The 21527-nt window shown below is 50.1% G+C and overlaps 1 protein-coding gene across 8 annotated transcripts in view; it reads left to right on the forward strand.

The window, feature by feature from the left end:
- The first annotated feature begins 1454 nt into the window (after positions 1–1454).
- The window catches only part of gria3a (glutamate receptor, ionotropic, AMPA 3a), a 42277-nt gene continuing 22204 nt past the window's right edge, over positions 1455–21527 (forward strand). For 2 of the 8 annotated variants that reach the window (XR_008953740.1, XR_008953741.1), the window contains exons 1-4: positions 1456–2063; positions 2334–2492; positions 8855–9094; positions 19260–19447. Coding sequence is in view for 5 of the 8 variants with exons in the window: in XM_057055176.1 (XP_056911156.1) it covers positions 1976–2063; positions 2334–2492; positions 8855–9094; positions 19260–19447 (675 nt within the window). In the remaining 3 variants the exon portion in view is untranslated. Of the gene's footprint in view, positions 2064–2333; positions 2493–8854; positions 9095–19259; positions 19448–21527 lie in introns of all 8 variants that reach the window. The other 6 variants (XM_057055176.1, XR_008953742.1, XM_057055175.1 and 3 more) reach the window with 6 other exon arrangements.

A 21527-nucleotide genomic window follows, 5' to 3' on the forward strand; every position in this document is an offset into this window, starting at 1 on the left:
TCTGGTGCAGAGCGCAAAGGTTCTGAGGCAAGAGAGGATATTTCATAACCCAGTGTAACGAAGCGTCATTTATACGAGCACCGCCAACGCCATTTATCCTTAAAGTTCTGAGGGGAATTGCTGAAGACGTTTGCCGAAGAACTCGTGCAGCTTAGAGGCCGACCGACCCCCTGAGCAGAGCTCATTTGCCACAGTGGGGAGTGGCAATCGTGCCCAAGGTGTGCTGAAGCGGCGGCTAATGCTAACTGATATGCAGTCATATATATTCCTCACAGAGGGGAAACTGTTATCCTGAGAGGTTTTTTATTTTTTTATTTTCTGGCTTAAATCGCTCAATTGAGCTGTTCGCTCACAGGCAGAGAGGCAGGTTTGATAGTGGGCAGAAAAAGAGGTAAAAAAGCCATTTTCATTCCTCTTCATGTCTCTCTCTTCAGGCCGCCTGACACGGGAGCTTATGCCTGGTGAGAGATGTCCTCACGTCAGCCTGGAGCATCATTATCACACTGATGGAGCCACTCTGATGGTTTCGGATCATACCCAAATAAGAAGTTTGACTTTTGCCATGTTTACTTTAACCCTCTAGTTTCCTGTATCAATTACCTGGTTAATTTGACCCCATCTGGTCGGTAAATGTGAGTTTTGCTCAACTAACTGGATCATTTCTCGAGTGGCAGGAAGCTGTTGAAACAATATACAACACAGGACTTAGCAAAGGTCATTCGGCGCCGGTTGTTTTCCGGGGCGAAATTGCACTTAATTATGGAGCAATAGTTCCACTCTGTGTCCTGTGGAAGATTAGAGCGGCGTGGCAGGCATTCAATCACCCTCTGATCAATACACGCAGCCTCCCCGGGCTGCTCTGCTGTGCTGGCCTCACAGCAGCCTGATAGAGAAATGATTTCCTACGCGCACGCACACGTGCACGCGTTTGTGTCTGCAACAATATTTGGCTTTCACATCCCCACCGATGCATCGCTGACCTGCTGAACAACGCAGAGGCCGATTAAGACGCAGTCATCTGAAGCAGGAAATGGTGGAGAGCAGGTCAACAGACGGGGGGAACTGTTGCGCGCAGCCCCTCATCAATAGGCAGAGCTACAGACAGGAAACGCACAAGTTCACCGTTCTGAGGAGCGTCAGTGCTGCAGATCATCAATAATCAATCGCACGTTTACAACCGCACGAGCACTCCGCGTCACCATCTCGCGCTGCAGTTCTCTGATCACGTTGCATGGGTGCAGCAGGCGACGCACTGACAATAACGTGGCTCTTTCGGACCGTGCACGTGGGGGTGACAGTCGTATCGCGCACTAATGACCGTCGCTGGGGCGGCAAACACCCGCCTGGTTACCTGCTAAACTGACTTGCTGTCAAGGCGATGGCTGATTTCACCCCTGAGGGCGGATGCCACAATCGAACCTGAGCAGTTTGTGCACGCGCACACCTGCAGGGACAGTCTGAGATCCTGCAGAAGGATGGATAGTTGCTTGGTGCTAAGTGGGTGCTGCAGCGCACGCTTTGGATCGCGCGGAGGCTGCACACCAACTCTGCAGTGACGGAGGGGGGAGGCAGGAGCTGCTCTTATTAGAATTCAACGTCAGCCCAAGTTTGATCAACGCCACCCCTCTCTCCTCTCCTCCTCGCTCTCTTTCTCTCTCCCCTGCTCCATTTCACCGCTTCATTTCCAGGCTGAGGAGATCCGCGTTTCCTCCACCTCCTCCTCCTCCTCCTCCACCATCTTTAAGCTCGAACACCGGCTCCGGCTCTCCCGGCAGCAGCGGCAGCAGCGGCTGGGGGCTGGCGCGCTGCGGTTGCGCTGGCACACGTTCAACGTGGGCGCACGGAGCGAGCGAGCGAGCGAGAGCCGCCGCGATCTTGTGGATTTCTCCGCGTGCGCGAGCTTCGTGTACATGGTTCACGCCGCTTGTCCTCACTCACATCCGCGCCAGGACTCGATCACGCAGCTCGGGGGAAAATGTGGCACCGCACAGTCGCGACGGTGCTGCTTCTGTTGCGTTTTTGGGGGGACGCGTTGGCCGGGTTTCCGAACCAAATCAACATCGGTAAGTAGATCTCCCCCCTCTTTTTGGCGCACTCAGACTATATAGGACACACTTCGTCCTAATTTTGGCTGGACCCGTTAATTCCCCGCGAAGTTGACTTGATTTTATTTATTTTTTTGCGTAAGAGTTTCAGCTCCTACAGCGCAACATTCAGCCATATTTAAAATAAAAACCACGAAGCAACACTAGCCCGAAATGTACACGCATTTTATCCGCGCACTGTTCTTCGTGCGTCTGGAGTGACGAGTGTGGATGGTTTTCTTGGTGCAGGCGGGCTGTTCATGCGCTCCACGGTGCAGGAGCACAGCGCGTTCAGGTTCGCTGTCCAGCTGTACAACACCAACCAGAATGTGACGGAGAAGCCCTTCCACCTCAACTACAACGTGGACAACCTGGAGTCCTCCAACAGTTTCTCCGTCACGCACGCGTGTGAGTATCCCGCAGAACGTCGGTTCCCTGCGCGAGGACGGGAACTAAATGCCCAATCCAAACTGCCGGTGAGCCGCGGAACACAGAAAGTGTCACAGCGCTGTGACGCGCGCACAGGAAATAAGTGATGCTGGAATTGTGCTGTTGCCAGGCCAATCCAAGCATTACGCATGATGGTGCTTTGCCCCCTTTTTTAGGCAGAAGCTGGTGTTTAAGTAAAACGCAGCACACACGCGCACACGCACCTGGCAGCTGCCCCTCACTCAACTGACCAGCTGCATGTTGGATCCGATGGCGCGTAATTGGTGAAGCCCGGATTTTGTCAACAGACTAATTGGTTGATTCCACAGCGGTGGATCTGCAGATGACAACAGGAAACGAAACATTCGCCGCCCTCGCCGTCATGTGCACAGTTTATGCGTAGTCCCAGTCCCATTCACGCCGGCTCGGAGTGGCGAGCACGTTCCTCTGACTCCACCTCTGATGGATGAAGAGCAGCTCTGGCATCCGTGCGGATTTGAGGCCTGTGGAGTGTGAGGTGGCTTCAGAATTGGTGTACGGGTCACTCGTCTGCCATGTAGGGCACCAAATCCTTCATCTGTTAGCCTTCTCCTCAGCGACTGCACTTCACTCTTCACACTCTTCAGCTGTGGGGGGGTGGGGGGGTTGCATAACTAATGAAGTGAGAGGAGCAGAACGTCAAATATCCCCTCAACCTTGAACTCTAATGAATGGAAACACCATCGACGCTGCGGTTGTTGCCATTGTGGATTCGACGCGTGCTAACCGGGGCGCCACTCTGCCTATCGCAGGGCGATGACACAGCGGAGGGGGTCGGTGTTTAGCTCAAGGGCACTTCAGCACTTGTTACTGAGGACGCGGGGGAGAGATCACATGCCTGACTTGTCTGGATCAGGGTTAAAGCACACGCCCGTTTACCTCAGGTCTGCTCTCCACATCCGGGAGGTCAGCGGCAGAACATCATGGTGGTCGGTGCAAATGTTTAGCATTTGTTGAATTTCCTGCAACTTCCACCTCTCTGCTGTGGTTTTAGCGTTCTAGTTCCTTCAGAGGATAAAAGTCGCTGTTGTAACTCCAGAGGGAGATGCTGTGTTGTGATGGATGATGGAGGCGGACGTGCGTGACACCATAGCGGACCTCCAAAATGTTCTTCATCTAAATCTTTGGGGAACGTGGATGTTGAGTCCAGCTCGACCGGCTGTTTTAAAAGAGACAATCAGGAGGAGATGAGCTCATACAAACGGCACTGGAGAGAAATGGGCAGCCTTGCAGGCCTGCGACCACGGTCGTGCCGGATAAAGGCAGAAATTGTCATTTTATTTGTTTGGATTGGGTTTGCCAAGCAAGCGTTTATGCAGCTAAGGCGATAATGGCTCCATCCTGATAGCTTTATATCCTGCTTGGATAATGGTGTGCCTTTCGCTCTGTCATTTAGCAAGTGTGGACACGAGGACACATTTTAAAAGCAGAATATTACCTCTGGTTTATCAGACTGTCAGCAAAGCTCCGTGGCGTCATTAAACAACCGGATCTGGATGCTGCTGTTATGCCAGCTGGACCTCCTGCGGTAGTTTACCACTCATCTTTCCTCTGATTTGCTATGAATGTGAAGCTGTCTAATATTCATATTATAAGACAGTCATTCTTCGCAGCCCAAGTTTTCTATAAACTGTTATTTCAGGCGCTGTTAACTGCTGTCAGCGTTCTAGACTAGAGCAGGATGACACTGTTGACCTCCAGCTGGGTCACTATATAATGATTATTACAACTCCCCCATGGCAGATGGCTGCGTTATTGGCACTGTGGATCGATAGGTCCAAGGCTAGAGTTCACTACTGTGAGTGTGTGGTTCAGTTTGTTGGCCGCTGTGAAAAAACAAACGCACAGAAAAAATCAATTCTCACCGAGCTTTTATTCCTCTCACTCTCAGTCGCTCCTCGTTAATATACGGCCGCTCTCCAGCTTCCCCCGGCCCGAGACGGTGAATCTTCGCTTTGATGCCCGGGCTGTTGCCGGGGAAGTGGGGAGATGAACAGCACCTGGACGTCAGCGGCCATACATCAGCAGCAGGCAGTTTCCAGTCACCCCAGTTTGACGGAATAGATTCCGACAAAGAGAACTCCGCCGCGCCGTTGCGCTTATTATCTCGCCAATTTGTGGCTGTCTGGAGTGAAGCTGCGGGATGTATTGATGTGACACCTTGCCCCAGGCCCGGGCCGAGATAAATCTGCATAAATCACAGTTAGGAAGGCAGCATCCATTAAGACTCAGACCAGAAGAAGAAGAATCTTCAGCAAAAACTCTGTTTTGTGGCAGTATAGCCCCTACGCATTTTTAAGACTATTTATCAGTCCAAATGTCAGCATATTGCTCAGATTTAATCCTCTGACCAGGCCGATTTGATCAGTATTTCAGTATTTGGAGTGTTTATTTAGTTTCTCTGCCTGTCCTCCCTCTGCTATGACTCAAGCGGTGTGATGCTGTGCAGACAGAGGCTAATGTTAGAGCACTCCAGTGTGTAGGCAACGGACAGTCCTCCTCACGCAGCACACACTGCTTTATAACGCCTGTTGTGTAAGTTCTTCTTGATGAAAAACATGGCTGACCACGGTGACTCATAATCCGGGTCCAGTGTTGTGCAGGGACGTCGTTGCCATGTGGGAAAAAAAGTCGTCCTACTCTAACTTGTCGCTCCGCTGCACCTTCAAGCATCGACGCTTGACGCAGACGTCACAAGCGATAACAACTTTGTGGCATTTGACACGTTAAAATCCTATTTTGCTTAGTTGTCTGACTCAACTGGGATTTATTCTCCAGTCTGGTATTTAAAACCTTTTCCTTAAATGGAGGAAAATTATTATTGTGCTTTATCTGTTAGACGGGAAACCATAGTAGTGTTAGCGGAGGATCACGTCCGGTCTGTTCACTGACCCGGGTTCAATAACTTCCTGGCATCTTGTCCCTGTCAGGTCTCCAAGCAACCAGTGACAACAATGCACCAGTGTGGTGTTTGAGCTGCTGTCAGGTAGATTTTGCCGAGACAGGCCAGCTTTTGCCTTTTGTCTTGCGCTAAGCTAGGCTACTGCACGCAGAGCTTTTAGCGATGCAGCCTTGAATCCGTCATGACTAAGAACTCATTTAAACTGACATGCTATGAATGATGCATGAGCACAACAGACACAGTTGTCAAATTGTTCGGCCCGAGGGAACGCACTCTGCAGGAAGGTCTCTATCTTTGTTGCAGGGCTTCATTCCATCAAATGGTTGTGGGTGAGTTTGGGTGGCGGTTCCAGAGTCGGTGATGTCCCGCTGAAGCGGGTCTAGAGTGATGATCCTCAGCATTCGCTGGGCCATTTTGTTTGAGTCACGTTTCATCTGAGAGCTTTGAAGGAGGCTTCCGGAGCCCTTGATCAGCAGGAGAGACGGCTAAAAGCGCGTCCTTCCATCACTACTAACTGATAAAAATATCTGCGTTACTGCAGCCAGAGACCTGTCAGTCTGGATGACCTGCCTCCAGTTGACAAGTACTCAGCCTCAGATTTGCCGTGCCGTTGGGACAGGGGAGCAGAACGACATACGACTCTTCTACTCTTAGAACGTCTTCAGTTTCAGGTCGGCCAGTTCTGTCGTTGACGCGCCGTGATCGACGTGAACGTGGTTGAAAAGTTAAAAAAAGAGCGTTTTAGTGTGGTTTTTTTTCAGGGCCAAGACAAAAGAAAGCGCCGTTAGTAGTGAAGTTACAGTAAAATACAGGACTACAGAGGCTTTTAGAAGATAGCTGACGAGTGCAAAATGCATCGGGTTAAAACCGACCCGCGGCTCAAAAAGAATCTCGTTTTCCTTTCGGCGAGTCGCTCAACCGTGGCGATGCTGCAAAATGGCGGAATAGTGCTGAACAGGTTCAGGGGCAAGCCACCGGAGACGCGCGGTTAGTCTTTCATCCCGTGCATCAGGATGTGCTTACTTGTCACGGCTGTAACGGCACGACGGTGATCACTACTGACAAGCTACAGTGATGCTGCAGCAGTTTGCTGCGCTCGTGCACGGCGTCCTTCAGCGGGGCTGCTGCAGAGAAGCTCTGCCTCGATACAAAAATACCACCGTCTGGATGTGGGTTCGTCCAGGAGCAACAATCTCCGCAGCTGCTCGGCAGGAAGATCATTTAGCCGAGGAGAGAAGTGTACCGAGAGGAAAGGGGATTAAACTGGTCTTAGTGGAACGTGGACATTGTGCTAAAGGAACAACCTGTAAGAAGTTTGCTGATCGTTTGCGTGTGATTGATCCTGCAAACCCGAACAGACAAAGTTGGACGTTTTAATCCCATTAAATTGTGTGCAGGCTCATCAGATTTTTCCACTTTCCTGCATCTCTCTGATGGATTTTTATTGCCAGGCTGGATCCTTCTGCAGCGTTCCAGCCCCGACCTTCTTCTATTTTTTTCCAAAGGAGTTGATATATTCCTCCGCTTCTTGCAATATTGGTCCTCAGATGATGTTTTTTTTCCGCAGCGCCGGCGTATATGCAAAGCGTGTGTAGGTGTAGTGTAAGCAGAGCCTCCACTGTGCTGCAGTGGAATATGAAGCTCCAGGAGAAGACTCCAGTCGCCACGGGCCCCGTGTCTGTGTCGCTGCCGTAGATTTCCCTCCGTCGTGCTGTTTTAGCACGTGGGATAATCCCAGTTGTACTCCTCAGATTGAGGCTAATCCAGTTGTTTGTTGTGTGGAATATCGACGTGCCCGGGGTGTCCCAGGCGGAGAAAAACGTGCGCTTAAACAAAGCTGCAGCCTGTAGCGACGGAGGGATTGTAGCCAGCGTGCAGAGCCGCAGCCTGAGGAGAAACACCTACTCAGGCCTTGTTCCTGTGCGCCCCCCCCCCCCCCCCCTTCCCCCCTGCCGCCGTCCCCGCGGTCGGTCAACCGGGGAGAATTGCGTAACAACGCACATAAAAATGCGAGGAATTGAAATGTCATAACACAGAGATGGTTTTAATGGTTTGTGCTTTGCATTCCCCTGTAGCTTTCACTGGGCCCAGTCGCTCTATTTCGGTCCCTGCCAGGTTATTTTAAAACCCTCCGCGCGGACTGCCAGGAAACGTGCGCAGTCTTCGAGATCCGGCGGCGATGAATCCCGGCGTCTTCTCCTTTCCTCCACTGTAGCAGACCAACGTGGAAAACATCCCTTTATTAGCCACCAAAATCACCACTTAAAAGCACGACCACGCTTTTTAAAAAGGGTTTATTGATGCAGCAAAGAGAAGGAGAGTTTAAACGTTGCAGATCTGTTGGATCAAAGTGATCAACAGAAGCCCAGAGATCCCAAACCTGGATCTCATGGTGATTTCACCATTCGGTAGCAACAGAACCGTTAACCAGGCGAGACAATCTGGAAGTTGGGCTCTGGATGAGGTCTTGTTTGTCAGCTCTTCCCACATTTCCTCCTTGGTGCAGAGGTTGCGTACATGTTGACGGGATCGTGGATCAAGGCAACTCCGGTCCTCTGGGGCTGGATTCAAGCCGGGTTTTCCATCCTACAGGTAGCCAGCGCTTTCACCTGGGCTTCCAGCCCACAGGTGATTCTGTGAGCGCTGAGACGAGGAAAAGATTCCCCCTGTTGACCCTGGAAGGTCCAAAACCTGGAATTTTTTCCTCTTGGTTCCCTCCGCGCCTCCCGTGAAACCCAGTTTGTGAACGGAAGACCAGACCTTCCGTCTCTCTTTTTATTGCTCTTTTTCAGGATGATTTATCTTCTTTATTATATTTGTGGCTCTTATTTCTGGTTCTAGTTTTATTATTATTTTAACTATCTTTGCTACATAGTAGAAATAAAACTGCAGAGACTGGCTGAAACTAGTCAGAACAGAGTCTTAATGGAAACCTGCACAAAGGGAACAAAAAGCACTTTATGCTAGCACAACAGTGAGAAAGGTGAAAGCAGACATCTTGTCAGTTCACCTTGCTCTGGTTATTTCAGTCATTAATGCCCTGGCTGGTGTCCTGATCCAGCCCCCGTTGGCGCCGTGGACGAGCAAACCTGAACTAGAACCTTGTCGGACACACAGTTTAGCGCTCCGAGTGTTTACGAGCCTGCAGATGGAAGCAGATTCCAACTGTCCTGATTCATCATTTGTGTGGCGGCTGACAGCAGCCAGCTTATGTTGTCCGTTTGGAACCGTGGCCGTTGTGGTGAAGCCCCCATTATTTATAGTTGATTACCCCAGAGGTTGCATGCGGACCAAGGAGAGATGAAGGGCGGGGAGGGGGGCGCAGCCGGCGTGTCTCGCCATTGCGGTTCTCCACCAGCTCTGTGCCCGTTCTGACTCGCCCGTCTGTCCCTGTCAACAGTTTGCTCCCAGTTCTCACGAGGGGTCTACGCCATCTTCGGCTTCTACGACAGGAGGTCCATGAACACGCTGACCTCCTTCTGCGGCGCGCTGCACACCTCCTTCATCACCCCCAGCTTCCCCATCGACGCCGACGTGCAGTTTGTCATCCAGATGAGGCCCAGTTTGCGGGGAGCCATTCGCAGCCTGTTGGCCTATTACAAGTGGGAGAAGTTTGTTTACCTTTATGACACCGATAGAGGTAAGAGAGGCACTCTGGGAAATCACAGACACACACACACACACACACACACACACACACACAGTGCAGAAGCTGTGATTGCTGCAGATAACAGACGTTATTGCTAGCTCACCCATGCAAACGTGTTATTATACACTGTTGGCGATCCCTTATTCCCACCGCCGTGCTAAGTAGTGTGATCCTTTTTAATCTGGGCCACTAATGATCCTAAATGACTCGGCTACGTAGCTGAGCGCGGCACTCGGAGGCAGTCAATATCTCCTTGATTCTAAGGAAGGAGCTTCTCGCAGGTGCCGTTGAGCCGCCGCCACGGTGCGTCTGCAGCCGTCTGAGCCTCTAATCCTCGCCACCCCGATGATGATTTAGCCCTAATTGGATTAGATCGAGTCAGAGGCGCAACATCCTGTAACTTCTGCGTGTGCGTGCCGGCCTCCTCTCATGTAGGCCAACTATTTACAGATTTGGGTCTTTGTGGTCCTCCGAGGGTCACTATCTGGAGAAGCTGTGCAGCGTTCCGCCAGTACAGCCAGAAAATGTGCTTCCGTTATCAACCCCCCCTCAGATTTAGAGGGATTCTGGGTGCAGCCTCGGCCCTCAAACATGCCAAACTGTTCAGAACGGTCCATTTCAAGTATTTTTAAACTGACACGGACCGTTTCTGGGACAAGTGGGCTCGTTTTTATCCCATCCCCCGCCTCACTTTACATGTTCAGTTCAGGTGGGTGTAGAAGCGGCTGCTCGCTCTCAAACAGCTTCTCCTAGAGCCATTTTGTGCCGGGTCCAGAACTTTCTCGGCAGTTTGAGTCTCTGCTCTCCCCCGATGGTGACACGGCACCAGCAGCCTCCCCCGGTTGATCGTCTTGGTATGTGTTTCCGTGTCACGCTTCAGTAGGAGAACAAAGCCGTTTCAGCCTGGCTGTTCCTCCTGTTGAGGCCTTCAGAGCATCTTCTTATTTTTTTGAACTCTTTGACCTGCTGAGTTGAGACCGGCGGGCCAGCCCCCCCCCCCCTTCCTGACACTGAGGTTGAAGGGATATTTATTCAGCCTGTTTTGGCTGCTGGGACTGTTGCAGTAAAGCCAACATGCATCTGAATGTCAGGTCAATCTTCATTATAACACAAGAGCTCTATTCGTGTCTACTGAGGGACTCGAGAAGGCCTCTGCTTGTGGGAAAATACAACGGAACTAAGCCGAGGGGGCACTTTAAAAGACACGCACCGAATAATGGCTGTCTCTTATCGAGACAATTGCCACAGCTGAGTGGAGCCCCCTCTCCTTTTTATTTTTAACAAGAACAAAGGCCTCTCTCAGTCAGCCTGAAATTGGAAAAAATTGTTGTAATGAAACATCAAATCGGCTGCGGTGCATCTCAGAAAGGTGAACTGTGTCTTCTCTTTCATCAGAAAGCCAGAGAAGAGTTTTTAAATCATAGCCCAGAGGCACCACAGCCATAAAAGCTGGATCTTTACGATGGATTTTGGCTTCAGTGGAAATTAAAAGCCCAGAAGATGCGCTCGCACTTGCACGATGTGCACTTTTAGGAGTGAGTGCGTGGTGTGGACGCTGAGGGCAGCTCCAGGTAAACGTTGCAAGTGCTTTGCTCCGATAGCAGAGCTGTTGTGACACGGTCCTAACGAGTATTATCGGTTTGGTTCTGCACCATGTTCAACACAAGTTGATGCCGGCAGCGTTTCCTGCAGCTCGACTATTAGACGGCTGTTTTTGTTTTGCTTTTTGACTCATATAAGCTGTGAATAAAAGAAAATAAGGAATTCAAAGAAATGTAGCTTCTCACATGTGGCTCATTAAGGACACATTTATCAGCTGCAGGGCAGCAGCACCTATTCATCCCTGATGTACATGAAATGTCCTCATTAAAGTGGCTAATGGCTAGCAGCAAAGACCTCTTGAACCGAGCACCATCTGGACATTAACAGCTGGCCAGAACGTATAAAAAAATCATCACATTTACCTTTTGAGTTACCCTCACCCGGTACGTATTTAATGAGGAAGATGTCAGTTATAGAGCAAAAATAACAATCAAAGATTGTGGGGTCGTTTAAATGATTAGAAAGAGCCGTTGTGTTGCGTCGTGGGCTATTTTACAGCCAAAGTTAGAGGCTGATACTGTGAGAGAAATGTCCGGATAGGGGCCATCACTGCTGGAAAAGCACATTAAACCATCAAGGTTAACAAAGTTGCCGCACGGTGCCAATTTAAAGTTGCAACTTGTAATGAATTGCAGGGTCTGATTATTGAGGGTGTCCCATAATTCACCTCACCCCACTGACACTGTGCAAGGTGGCCTCTGCAGGATTGATTTTACATATAAGATATTTCATATTCTTCATCATCTTCATCATCACGCTGGGGTTCAGTCAAAGCAAGAGGAGTCTTTCATTGCTATATGGCTGTCATTCCCCTTAATGCTTATTTAGCAGGACAACTAATAAAACTAATCTCATATCACCTCAAAAGTATTTTGAATATTTTATTGTCATAGTGCCGTTGTGCAGTTTGTGTAGCTCCTGCATGATTAAAAACCCTTCAGATCAGCTCTTCTTTGCACTCACGTGTTGCACACAAAAGGCCGGGCCGGGCCGACTCCTCAGTGCCTCCTTCACCACAGCCCGCTGGTTAGCATGCTAATTCCACTAGCTTTCCCTGCAGTACTCGACGCAGACGCTACAATGTTAGTTTGTACGATGGTTTCGCTGACAGCAGCCCACACGTTTTAGCGCTGAGATGTTTTAGACGCTCTTGTTTAGGGAATTTACAGCCGAGGTTTTCAGCTGTAGGTTGAAGAAATGTTAACAACGGGTAGTTGGAGCTGCTGTTGACAACATCCAAAGAGTCTTTTAGCAGGGACAACAATGATGTGGTCTTTAATGAGCGTTGACGCTGCAGCCGCACATTTGGTGTCCCTAAATTCAAACTGTGCTTATGATCCTGATGACAGGAGGACGCTGCTGATCTTTTTGTCGCCGTTCAAATGAAAGACAGCAACCCAACAACCTGGAATCCAGCTTCTTTCTTCCCCTGACAAATGAGGAGGACGGTCGGCCCGCTGGAGAATTAGCATTCAGCCGCCCTGCTGCTGAGTGTCTGTTTGGTTTCATCTCTGCTTGGAAAAGTCTGATTAATTGCACGCTGCTAAAAAGCTGCTCTCAGCAGTCAGGCAAACAGTCTCATTAATGAAGAGGGAGAAGGATGGAGCGAAGCGCACAAAGCAGCTGTGTTGCTCCATGAACACCTCAGTGTGCCACATATCAATAAGCTCTGACCGCGCTGTTGTTCCCCCCAGGCTATAATACACAGACAGAGGTTGAGATTTATTAAGCTCCTCTTACGAGAGCTGTTTTCCTCTCTGGTGCGGTTGTAGGATGCCACTTAGTGAAGAGAGACAGCGCACAAGAGAGCGTAAGTGGAGCAGAAAGAGGCGAGCAATTGCTCAGAAGTGAAGTCGACGTTCGATCAATCCTCACAAACACCAAGTTGGGAGCCAGGGCGAAGGGCAAAGCCACAGCCCCGGTTAAAGACCAGGGAGCGGGACGTGCTCAGTCAGGAGGTTCACACAAGCCGAGAGAGGCGGCGTCACGTGTTCGCGCCTGTTTATCTGGCAGCGCCGATCGCACAGATGGAAACAACAAAGAGGGAAAAGCATCAACACCTCTGCGTCCGTGTGCGGCCCACATCTGGGAGATGATGGCGCTTTATTCGTGCCGACTCTGGAGATTTCCACAGCCCGTTTGTGATCCGTGCTAACTGATCAGCGACTTCTTAAGACACGGTTACATCGGAATATCAAGCAGAGGCCCCAAACCCGCTACAGCAGCTAAATCCAGAACTCTCAGAAGTCCCAACAGTTTGTTTTCTGCTTAGAAGGCAGAGCTGCAACACTCGACCCGATTATAGCGTCTGTCCTCTGTGTAGCTAGCGCGGCGCCTGTGAACAAACTGTGCCGCGCCGATCTGGGGCGAGGACGAGACTAAAGTGGCAAGAGAACATCTGGGCAGGTGTGCGACCCCAGCAGCAGGGATTTGTCGGCTTGAAAGATTGAGGAATGTTGAATTATTGAGGAATGTTGTTATCCTGAGAAGGGATGAGAGCTGCCGGGAACTCTGAGGTCACCACGTGTGAGCGAGCAGGGGGAGCTGCACGTCCACGCTCCACCCCCTGCTGGGGGGAGCCAGCCCAGGCCTGAGGAGCCAAGCTGGTCACCAGCTCCACACCTGAACGCAGCACAAATGTGGCAGTTTATTGCCAGCAGATGTATCAAGGAAAAGAGGAACAAAGAGCATCATTAGAGAAATATTCAAGGGTGGGATGGCGAGGAGGCGTCGGAACAATCAGAAGATGTGACGGGAACAAACTCATTGGTGCCCAGCCCCCCCCCACCCCCCCCACCCCGCCCTGATCTCCTATCACGTATATTACCTGCCTCTGAGCTTCATATGAGTAACCCAACAACCTGGAATCCAGCTTCTTTCTTCCCCTGACAAATGAGGAGGACGGTCGGCCCGCTGGAGAATTAGCATTCAGCCGCCCTGCTGCTGAGTGTCTGTTTGGTTTCATCTTTGCTTGGAAAAGTCTGATTAATTGTCTTGGTTTCCATGGCGATATATCCTGGATCCCTGGCTGCTGTTTGAGACTGTTATTGCAGCGTAATTGTGAACTTTAATCACTGAGCGGGAACGATGGACAGGGGGCAGATGCTCCCACCGCGGAACGCCATGACAGAGACTTCCGTGCTTTCGTCTTTAGCGTCTCAGTAAATCGCAGCAGCTTCGGAGAAGCCCGTCAAACAGCTTTATTTACACCCGGATGGGAACATCAATAAGGGAGCGTCCTGACGGTGTGAGCCTTATGTAAACAACAACTCCTGAGATGGGCTTGCTGAACATCTTGATCTAAATGACTATAAACGGAATATAATCCCTCAGCATACATATGGATGAAACATAAAGGAGGCCTCGCTGCAGAGATGCTAGACGCTGAACATAAGGGCTGATAAAACCTCGGGCGCTATTGGAAACCCTGATTGTATTTCCCATTTCATTAAACGCTTCGCCAATTATCGGCGTCATCATTCATGATTGGCTCTTTCAACAAGCGTGGCAATAAAAGTGGCTGTCCTGGCTCCGTCTTGGGCAACAGTTAAGCAAGATTTCATAAGGATGATCAATCATATTTACAACATCTTCATCCTGATCACCGAATCAATGCGCCCATATAAACCCCACCAGTCGTCATGTTTATGGATTTGCATCAGGATTGATGGTCTTTCTAAGGCTGTGTTGGATTCCTGCTCGGACTGTCTGGAGATTTCTTCCTACAGGTGATGCTTCTTCCTGTCGGCTGATATTTATTATTTGATTGATTTGGCTGGTTTAACATTTGAGGAAATATTCAAATATTCAAATGTAAGAAGAAGAAGAAGCTCGCGAGGCCTTTGAACTTCTCTTGCATCATCAAACAGCAAAATAACATGCAGGTCCAGATTCTCCTAAATGTTTTGATTTTTTGACCCCCCCCCCCCCCCCCCCTCCTTCTTGTCGTATCCAGTCCTCACTAATCTCACCATTTTGCACGGCCCAATAACAAAGCCGATGACTAACCGAGCACCCCTCTGCTTCAGATGCTCCGGCTCGGTTTGTGTTTCAGGTCTGCGCGTTGCTCAAATGTCTCTCATCTATTTCGGGACACGCGCTGCCAGGACAACACAAGGCGATTACAGTACCGGTCCGGTTGAATTATGAAGGAGGTTGAAGGGATGTGCACTTCCCTCTCTGACCCAGAGAAAACTGCATTTATATTCTCTCAAGACACCGAAGTTGTGGGGACCTGAAATTCCTTGCGGGGGCCACAATGTGGCCTCTGTTTTAATGGCGTTCCAAACTCATCATCATCAAAAGTGGCTTAGAATGAAACAGCCCCGTTTTAATGAAAAGCTCATTTGCTTTTGAATAAGACGTTCACAGGACGCTGCTCCGCTGTCTGGCTGCGCCATTCATGCTAACACTAAATCAGTAATAATCTGTTTGCATAGCTCTGATGACGAGTTTGGCATGAGTGGGAGGTGTGGGGGCGCGGTGATCTCTGTGGTTCCGCTCATTTGGAACAGTCCGCTGTTAGCAGCAGCGGTGGGCGTTGCTAGGCTAATTGTCCGCCTGCTTTCATCTGGTGGCGCGAGTCCAGAAAAAGACGGCCGTGAACTTCTCAGAAGTAGCCCCGTCGACCTGGTTCCCCTTCCTGTCGCTCCAGCTAAGCGTGTCCCCCCCCCGACCACGCAGTTCGGATCCCTCAGAGACAATCAAGCGAGGTGGGGAGGAGGAGGAGGAGAGAGGACTGAGTCACAGCCGAGAAAGAGACCACGCGCGGCCCTCGTGTCAACCACAACACAGAAGAGGAGAAAGCCGAGCGGGTGCCAGAAAAGCCTCGGACTTTCCTCCGGCTCTGTCGGAAACAGAGGAGGATGAATCTCTTCGTAAATATATAGGATAAGACATTCACTCTACTCCTCCAGGGTTTATTATATAAGCTAAAGGAGGCAGATAAAGTCAAATGTTGTCGGGCAGCATTGACGACGGCTTTGCTGCTGAAGGGCGAATCCAGCAGCAGAAGGCAGCAGAGCTTCTGGACAGGCAGTTCTAAGTGGAGGACAGGCTGGTCTCCTGGGCCGGGCTGTGTGGGCTCCTCAGCTCACACGCTGGAGAAAATAACCACAGTCACTCTGCTCAACAATGTCACCGTCCTCAGACGCTCCCATTAGTTCTAAGTTGAACAAACCTCCGTGTTTCCGTCTGGAAGGTGCTCCTCCCCCAGTCGTTTGCCTGATATTAAAGCGGCGTGACGCTGCTTGGCGTGCTGCGGGTCTGGTCCGTTTGCAGCACTTGTGACTTCAGGAGGAACCTTGTCCTCTGTTCCAAACTAAATGGAGTCTGTTTGTGACTTGATGAAAGGGCAAAGCTGTCTCGTTCAGAGCTCCCGCGGAGCGAACCGCAGCGGCGTCTGGCGCTGAAATAATTCAAAGGTTTCTCTTCCCTTTTGTTCTTGTCCTCGGTGTGTGTGTGTGTGTGTTTGTGTGTGTGTGTTGTGATCTGCCTTAAGGGTTTCTTTAGATTTATTGCTTGTAAATAGCCCTTTCTTGAGGATTTCTGAAAGCAAACCTGCTTCAGCTGATGTGGTCAGATTTTGGATTTTTTTCCCCAAAACAATAACCTAGCAGCTATTGAGCGGCGTGTATTTGGTTTATTTATAACCACTCACTGTACACACATCCATCATCCCATTTCTTAGTTGTTTTTTTGCGTTTGCCAACTCCTCGGGGAGGCTGCTGCCTCTTTACCTGCTCAGCGACGTGCTCATTTGCTGCTTGTGAGATGGCGTTTGTTCGTCGATGATCAGGAGAGCGAAGCAGCGAGGTGAAGCGTGACCCCTCTGTGACCTCTGAGATTATTAAGATAAGAAGAGATGGGTTGGTACATCTAAATACCGTAATTCCAGCATAATCCAAACGCAGCGTGCGTCTACGTTCTTGGTTGCTCCTGGACCCGCAGAGGTTCCTCTCAGTTCCAGCTCCGCCTCACAGGGGATGAATTTTGTGTCTTTTGTGTGAAAAATTAAAGGATTAGTTATAGGAGCTGCTGAATAATTGACTTCATGAATTGCCCTTGATGTTGGCCCTGCCTGCTGGCCGCTGTGAAACCTGCCATCTGTTTACAAAGTCAACTAAAAGTGTGCGACCAAAAGTCATTGTGGTTTGTGCATAAATCGCCGGGGCGTTAGTATTCACCGAGAGCCCCCGGATGTCCTTTAACATTCAGATTTCACATTTACTTTGCAGTTATTGAAGTCGCACCTAAATGTCACATTCCCATAATTCCCCTGGTTCTGGGGTCTTTTAGGCTTCAGTTTATCTGCAATAAAGCGACGCCGAGCAGCTCACCGTTGACACACTCGGACAAATGCTTAATTCCTGCTTAGTGGGTGGGGTGGGGGGGTGGGGGGCAGAAAAGAAACCAAAATAAAACTCTCAAGGGAATCGTGTGTAAATCCCCCAAATCCCTTTTGGTAGCATGTCTCAGGATGTCGTGTTCCATCCCGGCTTACGGTGCTGAGATGGTTTACGAGAGAAAGCTGGGAGGAGAGCTTCATTTCGCCCCCTCCACCGCACCCGCACACCCGCCTGGAGTCCGTCCTTCCGAGTTCTTGCGGCTAATATGAAATGTTCCCGGCTGCTTGAGCAGATAAAGTCAGAACGATTGTGTCAGGTCGCCGCCGCCCCATCTTATCTCCTGTCTGCAATGGGTGCAGATGGGACAGATGCCCCCCCCCCGCCCCGCCTACCTCCTCTGACTTCCTTAACCCCCCCGGGTAGCGGACATGTGGACACACATCACGTCCACGTCGTCGGACTCCTGAGTGGGCAAACGCGAGGGTGCCCAGCGAGAGCCACTTGTCTTTAAAGGCCACGCCTGATCTGAGCGCTGTCTGCCGAGGGCTTCACTGTGAAGGTCACCGGCAGGGGAATGGAGGGCGGACGTGTCAGCCCGCTCTCTGTGCTCGGAATACTTACGAGCTCTATCGGAAAGACGTCAGCTCTCGCGTCCGTTACCAGCGGTCACCTGTCACCACTGTTTTTTGACGACAGGACGCGTTCATTCGCCATCGGAAAAGGCTGCTACACGCAGCTAAATTTGGAATATTGTTTCATTTACGCCGAGTGTAAAACAAGGACAGAAGTGACGGGCAGCTCTCAGATTTGGATTTGACGGGGACGAGTCGCCGAACGCGGACTGTCAGCGCTAACAATGATGCCGCTGACAGCTACTACTGACGGACGCTTGAATGAGGCAGAGAGAGTCGGTTTCACTACGGAGGGCAGAGCGGCAGCTGGAAACACGACTGTCATCTCAGACTAAACGTCAGGCTCGTCCAGACGGCGCGTAGTAATGACGCCAGGTTGGCGGAGCAACGTTATTCGTGTTGGGGACATCAGGCGTGTCTTCAAAGCTTTTAAACACAGTTGGTCTTGCTCTGAGAGCCCAGTAATAAGTTGGGGTTTAGGCTTTACATAACAGGAATGTGAAAATCACAACGTGTTACAGGCAGGAAATGAACTGATTCATCTTAAGAGAGGCGTGTTTATTATCGGAGGTCAGGAGGTCATTCAGGAAACACCTAAGGAGCTGTGGTATTTGTTTACCCTTACTGCTCAATCATTAGAGTACATATTGGACCTCAGATGCATGCGTAGGTTCTGCGTGAGGCTCACTTTCAGACGTGTTGCCTCACTTGACCGCGGAACAGAGCAGGAACCAGCATTGATCCAGGCGGAGCGCAGCCGGCGGCCAGACGGCGTACGTGCACATGTTTTACTTGAGCTTATTCAGCAGCTGTAATGGCACCGTTTTCCCTTACGCGCGCAGCACTTACACAAGGCGCTGGATGCTGCTCTGCCTTCATTCACATGTTATCTCCCTTTTTGGGTTCAGTCGATGTGAGCCGGGGCTGCAGTCACAGAGCTGCTGCGCAGCACCGGCACCGCCCCTTGGAAAATGGACCCCTGCGCATTTTATGAACATGATCACAGTGTTTTTATAGCTGCTCCTGGGTTGATGGATGGATGGATGGATGGATGGATGGATGGATGGATGGATGGATGGATGGATGGATGGATGGATGATGTAACTTACCTTCAATCAACCGTTGAGGACATGAAGGCAGTTTGGTGTCACCATGGCTGATCGGGGGCTTCTGATCAGGACCTAATGAGACCAGACGACAGTGTGAAGCCCATCTGCTCCTAAAAGACGTGTTTAGTGGAACGATTCATGCTGTTGCTTAGCGTTGGCTCAGCTGCTTCTTCTCAGCAGCCTCTGATTCATCCCGGGACACACGAGCGAACCAGGTCGTGAGTTTTCCCCAGTCGCGGCCCGAACGGCTTCTTTCTCTACGTTTGTGGCAGCTCCACACCAACGTGTCGTTGATTCTTCTTGAACTAAATCTGGCGTGAAAGTCCTCACAGGGGCAGCAGAGAGATCACTGAGGCGATTTCTGATTTCAGTGCAATATTCATCTGTTTTGTTGCCACACGTGTCTGTACTCAGGACAGTTTTGCACGATGTGTCTGATGTAGCTTTCCTCCTTCCGCTCGTCCAGGTTTTTCCATCCTCCAGGACATCATGGCGTCAGCCGTAGCCAATAACTGGCAAGTGACAGCTCGCTCGGTGGGGAACATCGTGGACCCTATAGAGTACAGACGCATCATCGAGGAGATGGATCGCCGGCAGGAGAAACGCTTCCTCATCGACTGCGAAGTGGACAGGATCAACTCCATACTGGAGCAGGTACGAAGCCCTCCTTTGAAGTTGTGAGGACCATCCAAAATGTCCTCACAAGAATGCATAATTTGGTGTTTAATATGTAGCAAATACAGGAACAGGTTTTGAGTTCTTTGACATTGTAACTTGTGGAGAACGTCACCGTGGCCTCAGATCTCATTTAGAGACGTTTAAGGATGTGAGACTTTCAATGAAGGCTCATTGTGTTATTATTGTATCTGTGTGTGTGTGTGTGTGTGTGTGTGAGTGAGTTCACATAATACAAAACCACTTCATCCTTGTTTCCTAGGTGATCAGGTACACTTCTCCCCTCTGAGTCTTGTTTCAGACTCTGTTTGCTGATGACAGCCGTCTGCACAGCAGGGAGTCCCTCTAATGACAAATTCAGGCTCAGCTTATTGTCAATTGGAATGTCGTTTATGTTCGTTAGGAACGCGCTAAATGACGTCCACGTTTGTCTGGGTGGGGGTGGACTGTGGATTACGGCAGTTTGGGTTCATTCGTGCATGGATTCTTGATCTAATTGGGCGTTTGTGTAGCAGAATAGCTGCTCGTGTCCAGCAGGGACGTCAGGTGTGCTCTGATGATGTGGATCATCTGAAGCCTGTTCCTGTGGCATTGTTTTAAACGTATCACCACACCGAGGACGGAAGTAAGCAGTCCGCTTCACAGCTGACAGGACGTCTGTCCGAGACATGTGGAGTCCTGACAGCTTGAAGGTGTGAGGCCGAGGGCGCTGGAAACATTAGCATGCAGCACAAAAGTTCTCTTTGATCTCCTCAGAACTCACTGCCGTAGTAACTTTGTTTAGGATCAGAAATGTGAATAAAAGCTCTAATTTGAAGGTCAGTTTGAATTATAATCCAATTCTATAGATTTTATATTACTTAAAGAGTTAGATGAGATGCAAACGCTGGTGAGGGGACGTTGAACAGCTGCTCAAAAGAGCTGTTTTTGCTTTGATGTGTGAAGACGGAACCAAAGGTGCATTAACAAAAACTGCTATGTTAATGTGACATTTGACTTTGTGGCTGAAACAGTCTGTTATATTTATGAATATTAATCAACTTTAATTGCTCTTATGGAAAAGTGGCTTAAAAACAGAACAAAGGGGAGAAAGAGAAATGGAACAAAACTTTGCAAACGGAGCCACATCTAAGCCTCCCGTCCTGCTCTTTGTGCGGAAGCTCGTGCAAATGATCCTCAGCAATATTCCCTCTTTCCATCTTTCCTCTGACCTTCACTGTCCAGATTTCCTCCGGGATGGATGAACATTTCACTGCCAGCTCACATTAAAACCCATGTTTTTCCTTTTCTCTGTCCCCTTTTGAATCGGCTCAATTGTTTCCAAATTGCCTCCAAATTAGATTCCGGTTATCCGCTCAGATAGCGGCGGTCAGCCGGTGTCGCGGTCCCGTCCTAATCTCGTTATAGCTTCTTGTGAACGGAGCCCTGTCAGATGACCGTCTCTGTGGGTGCTTGCGATGACTCTGCGTCTCTGGGGATAAATTCCTTATGTGAGCGGTGACATCAACACTTCCTTTAATGTAATTTCAGCTTCCAGTGTAAGTAGGACACGCTGTCCCATAACAGCAACAACAATGAGCCTACTATAAATAGCCTCCCCTCCAAGCCTGAGGGAAGATCTCTCCCAAAGACGGGAGCAAAGATCACGTAATAAACACAATTATCAAAATCACACTCGTATTCCTTTTACACACAAACGTCACTTTGTCTTATTATTGGCCTCAGTTAGACAGATTGACAAACGTCTAAAGGCTCTTCCATCAATCATGGAAGTGCAGTGGATTCAGAATCCCTGCCAGAGGACCAGTCACCTCCGACCTGCTGCAATGAGAGAGGGGGGGGGGGGGGGGGGGCAGAGAGAGCTTGTGGGAATCGAGCCATGTAGCGCGAGACTCCCTGTCCGGGAAAGCTGAGAGGAGCCGAACACCCAGAGGTGCGCTGGAATTCCAGCCCGTGCAGGATGCCCCGGGATGGGATCACAGCGCACGAGACTGGAGGTTACTGAGGTCCTGGCTGACAGTGGCAGCGCCCAGATCGGTTCCTCCCAGAGCCGGATGTC

The sequence above is a fragment of the Takifugu flavidus genome, chromosome 14 (assembly GCF_003711565.1).
Source record: "Takifugu flavidus isolate HTHZ2018 chromosome 14, ASM371156v2, whole genome shotgun sequence".
NCBI lineage: Eukaryota > Metazoa > Chordata > Actinopteri > Tetraodontiformes > Tetraodontidae > Takifugu > Takifugu flavidus.